The sequence below is a fragment of the Octopus bimaculoides genome, chromosome 1, assembly GCF_001194135.2.
Source record: "Octopus bimaculoides isolate UCB-OBI-ISO-001 chromosome 1, ASM119413v2, whole genome shotgun sequence".
In the NCBI taxonomy this organism is placed as follows: domain Eukaryota; kingdom Metazoa; phylum Mollusca; class Cephalopoda; order Octopoda; family Octopodidae; genus Octopus; species Octopus bimaculoides.
The window spans coordinates 80358798-80363667 of NC_068981.1; the positions used below are offsets into that span (position 1 = coordinate 80358798).

The 4870-nt window shown below is 34.7% G+C and overlaps 1 protein-coding gene across 1 annotated transcript in view; it reads right to left on the reverse strand.

The window, feature by feature from the left end:
- Nucleotides 1-202: 202 nt before the first annotated feature.
- LOC106870367 (sperm-associated antigen 6) overlaps nt 203-4870 on the reverse strand; it is a 21789-nt gene continuing 17121 nt past the window's right edge. The window contains exons 7-9 of the mRNA XM_014916405.2: nt 4014-4205; nt 2080-2342; nt 203-400 (exon numbers count right to left, since the gene is read on the reverse strand). Of these exons, the coding sequence (XP_014771891.1) occupies nt 331-400; nt 2080-2342; nt 4014-4205 (525 nt within the window). The 3' untranslated portion in view covers nt 203-330. The remainder of the gene's footprint in view (nt 401-2079; nt 2343-4013; nt 4206-4870) is intronic.

The following is a 4870-nucleotide window of genomic DNA, read 5'->3' on the forward strand; positions in this document are numbered from 1 at the left end:
TGTTTTATATTATTTACATTGCTTACATTATGTTGTGACTATTGTTTATATTGTTTACAAGCTGATTGTAGATCAGACAACTACCCAAAAAGTCACCACAACATTGTATACAAGGACAAGATACTTAACTCTCAAGAACTGTGTTCACCTAAGTTTCCAGGAAGAGAAGATGATGATGGCAATAAAGAGGTTGCAAAACAAATTCATTTCTCTTAGTTAAAATATTTTATTCCACAATATATATCTTTTGATAAAACACAAATGACCATTGATTGATTGAAATGATAAAACATTTGCAAAGGTTAAATCCATAGACTTGCAGGATGGAAATCAGTTAGCAGTGATCTGGAAATTTTCAACTTTCTCAAGAAGTGTTTCTGAATAACCAGGAGAATAATACCTGAAAGAAGAATAAGATGCAGATATGAAGATCTAGAAATATTGATTTCTTAAATAAATAAACATAAAGGCAATTATTGTTCAAGAGATGTACAAATGAATAATTGATTCTGGGCAGTTATTGGTAAGGACCTGGATGTCCAAGCTGATAGAGCTCTGGACAACTATGCCAAGAAGATAGCGTTTCATACCCTGTCACACTCACTGTTTTGTATCCATGGTTGAAACACTTGACTTTTAACAGACTTTGATTAAGTTAGTGCTAAAAAGTTAACTAGAGATATATAATTATGCAGTGAGGAAATAACAATCATCTTCATCACCATTATAATCATTTAATATCTATCTTCCATGCTGGCATGAGCTGGAGGACTACATTGAGCTCCAATATCTGTTTTGGGTTTGGTTTCTATAGCTAGATGCCCTTTTTAATGCCAACCACTTTACAGAGTGTATTAAATCTACTTTTCATTACTTCAAAACTAATGAAGCTGCCAAGTTACTATCAAGTCAAAGGAAAAGACCCATCAACTGAGTGGGGTTGTAAGTAGTGCCAAGTACGCAGAATTTATGTATGAGTAACAGGTATATAAATGTACATAAAGTGTACATGAAATATTCATAAGTAACACAGCAAAATAAAAGAACTAAAATTATATATATAAAAAAAAGCAAAAGCTAATTCTTTACTCAAGGATATTCCCTTTGCTTGAAACCAGCAGGAGAAGATTCTCTCAAAATTGTAAGTCCATGCTAATTGGCCTATCTGGGTTCTTCACTGCATGAGCCTGTTTGTCAGCGGCACACATAATGATGGCACTCCATCAAATTCAGGTTTTCCTTTAGGCTTGGAGAAGTTATTGCAAAATCATTCCAATATATTCCTCTCTTGACTCATTAGAGGAAAACCAGAGCTTCAGTGGTTCTGACAACTGACTTAACCTTTTTTATACCAACCTTTGCTCTTTGATATAAATTTATGTTTTAAAGAGATCTAAGTAGAAACCTTTCACCAAAATTTCACGTTAATTTATTTTCCAAAATTCAGCTTAATAACGACTTAGCTATTTTACTAAATTCTTCAATATTTTCAAAATTAACCGAAACAAAGCAATGTATATCAATTGAAACATGATAACAAAAGGTTTAAAGTTACAGGACTTAATCACCATTATCCACACCAATATTTCACTGTATACATTATACTGACTCATAAATGTAAATTAGAACAAAGCCTATATTCAGAACTATTCAGAAAATAATCATTTTGATACCAACCCACCTGAGATTGCTCTGAGTTCTATGATACAAATTTCCTATTTTAAAGTGATTTAATTTAAAACCTTTCATCAAAATTTCATGCTAATTTATGTTCCAAACTTAGTAATAGCAAAGTTATTTTACTAAATTCTTCATTATTTTCCAAAGGAATCGAAACAATTGCAGTGATTTTTCATCAAAAATATGGTGACAAAAGGGTTAAAGTAAATTGGAATATTATCATCATCATCATTTAACATCCGCTCTCTATGCTAGCATGGGTTGCATGGTTTGATATGGAGTTGGCTAACAGCGAGCTGTCCTGACTCCGACTGTCTGTTGTGGCATGGTTTCTACTGAATAGAATCTGGAAAAATTTAGAGTGAAATAAAATTGAATTTTTATGGAATGGGTACATACTTGATAACTTCTTCGGGGTAACAGTTATTGATGGTGTTCACATATTCAGCAAGTGCAGTTCCTGGCTCAACCTTAATTTCTTGGACTTTCTTTAGCCCACCACTCGTGACAAACAAACGTCTGGCTTTAGTGTCATTAGGAAGCACTTTGCTGAACTGTCCAATGACATATTTAAGGATATTCGGTGGAGCATCAATCAGGAGTGGTTCAAGAGCAGGGAGGTAGACACATTTCTGTAAAATGTTCTTCAGAGCCTTCTTGCACTGCACAACAATATAAAGTAAATAAAATCAAACAAGACATTGATGATATCCTGGATATGACAAGCAAAAAGAAATCTCTCTCTCTCTCTCTCTCTCTCTATCTATCTATCTATATATCTATCTATCTATCTATCTATATATCTATCTATCTATCTCTATCTCTCTGCAACTATTGATAAAGAGCTAACATGAGCATATGAAATTTTTTGATTACTGGAATATCTTACAGGCCAACGTTCACCAGAAGCATTGCTGTATACGGAGCTACATATAATATTAATGGTAGTTTAGAGTGGTGAGCTGGCAGAATAGTTGGCACACTGGGCAAAATGCATAGTGGTATTTTGTTCATCTTTACATTCTGAGTTCAAATTCCATTGAGATCAACTTTACCTTTCATCCTTTCAGGGTTGATACAGTAAGCACCAGTTGAACACTGGGATTGATGTAATCGACTTACCTGCCACCCCAGTGTTCAACTGGTGCTTACTGGTGCTTACAAGCCCAAAATTGCTGGCCTTGTGCTAAAATTTGAAATCAATATTAATGGTGGTCTCTCAGTCTGAGAAAGACAGTTTTGGAATTTCTTGTTGAACAACCTGCACAGATGATTTATTTATAAGGACCAAGTGTTTGTGCCATACATAAACTCCCTCCCCCTATCAAATCAACATGGGCATGATATGCCACATGTCAAATGTCAAAAATGACTGCAGATAAAGTGAGATAAAGTGAGATAAAGAACACAATACACAGCTTGGTCTGCGAAGTAAACCAGTCACATGATTGCGACAACCCCTCACTCATTAGGCCACACTCCCTCACTTATTTAAATACATATCCTTCTTCAAGCTATATACCTTTGAATGCATCACTTGAAGAAGGTATCAGAAGTCTTGATACTTTTTACAATTCCAGAAGCACACTGGGTTACCCAGATATGTCCTCAAAACCTTTTGTCAAAGTGTCAAACTCATCATCATGATTAGCTCTATTATGTGCCAGTATGATTTCAAAAGATGCCATCCTCGTATTTTAATTTACATAAAGATAATTAAGAAAAGGAGAGAAAATAATAAGCATTTTGTCATAATTCTTTTTAGGAATATTGTTATATTTGGGGATGGTCATATTTTTTGCCAATTAACCAAATGCACTAAATACTCATTCTTCACTTCAGCTTTATTGTTATCATTATTTTAGTATCCTTTGTCTGAAATCTTTTGTGATACATCTTGTGACTTCTTCAATGACAGAAAGACAAAAATGGACTAAACAGAACAGGAGGAGACACAAAGGATGGGGAGTCACTGAAGAGGTCACAGGATGTGTGACGAAAGATTTCAGACAAAGGACACTGGAATAAAAAAATAATAGTAATAATAATAATAATAATAATAATAATAATAACAATAATAAAGCTGAAGTAAAGAACAAGTATATAGTGTGTGTGGTTAATTGGCCAAAAATATGACCATCCTCAACACGTGATTCCACATCAGGAATCTTGCAAAATACGTAAACGTAATATTTTTAGGAAACAATAGTAAAATATCAAAACCAGCCTTCACAGATATGGATGCTCCTGGTTAAGTACGCATAACCTATCTGAAGATTAATCAGTAGAACTACCCTGTGTGATCAGTACAAATGTGTTTGATAGAACTTTACCTTGATCTGAAGATCTTCAGAAGAAGAAGTATCTAAATATTTCTGAAGAAGAAATGATAGAACATTAGTCAAAGCTACAGCTTTAGAATGTTCTGGAGTATGGCGCCCAATCTGTCCAAGTGACCATGCTGCAGCACTTTGTAAATGATCTTCTTCTTTCTCTGTGAAAATCTGAGCCAACTGTGTAGCACCCTATAAGCCAAAGTAAATACAAGAGGACAACTTGGTATATATGTTATGTAGATGGAAATCTGGTAATGACACAGAGATTGCAATCACCACTGCCAATTGAAATAACAATGGTACAATAAGGAATTCCATTGTGATGATGGAAGTGGTATGGGGGGGATTGACATTAGCAATGATGGCAGTGGTAGTTGTGGTGGTGGTAATGGTGCTGCTGCTGCTGATGATGAGGGTGATGATAATGATGCTGATGATTATGATGATGATGATGATGATGGTGGTGGTGATGATGATGATACCAACAACAACAATGAAGATGACAATGATGCTGTCAACAATGGTGATGATAATTATGATGATAACGAAGACAATAAGGGGACATTATTATTAATCACAACACTCTTATTGGAGTTAGAGATTACACACCCCTCAGTAGACACGAGATCATTGTCAACAGAGACAAGAGGGACAGTATAGATCAGTCATAGATTAACCCTTTTACTCCTATATTTCTGTTGAAGTACACTGCCTTTGTTTAAATCAATTTTTTAAATAATGAACAACTTGCTTCCTTATCCCTCAATATTATACCCCCCTCAGTTGAAAGGTCTTGTCTTGCAGATACTTGGTGACCTCACTAGTGATGGTGCCATAAAAAATACGTGTAGAAC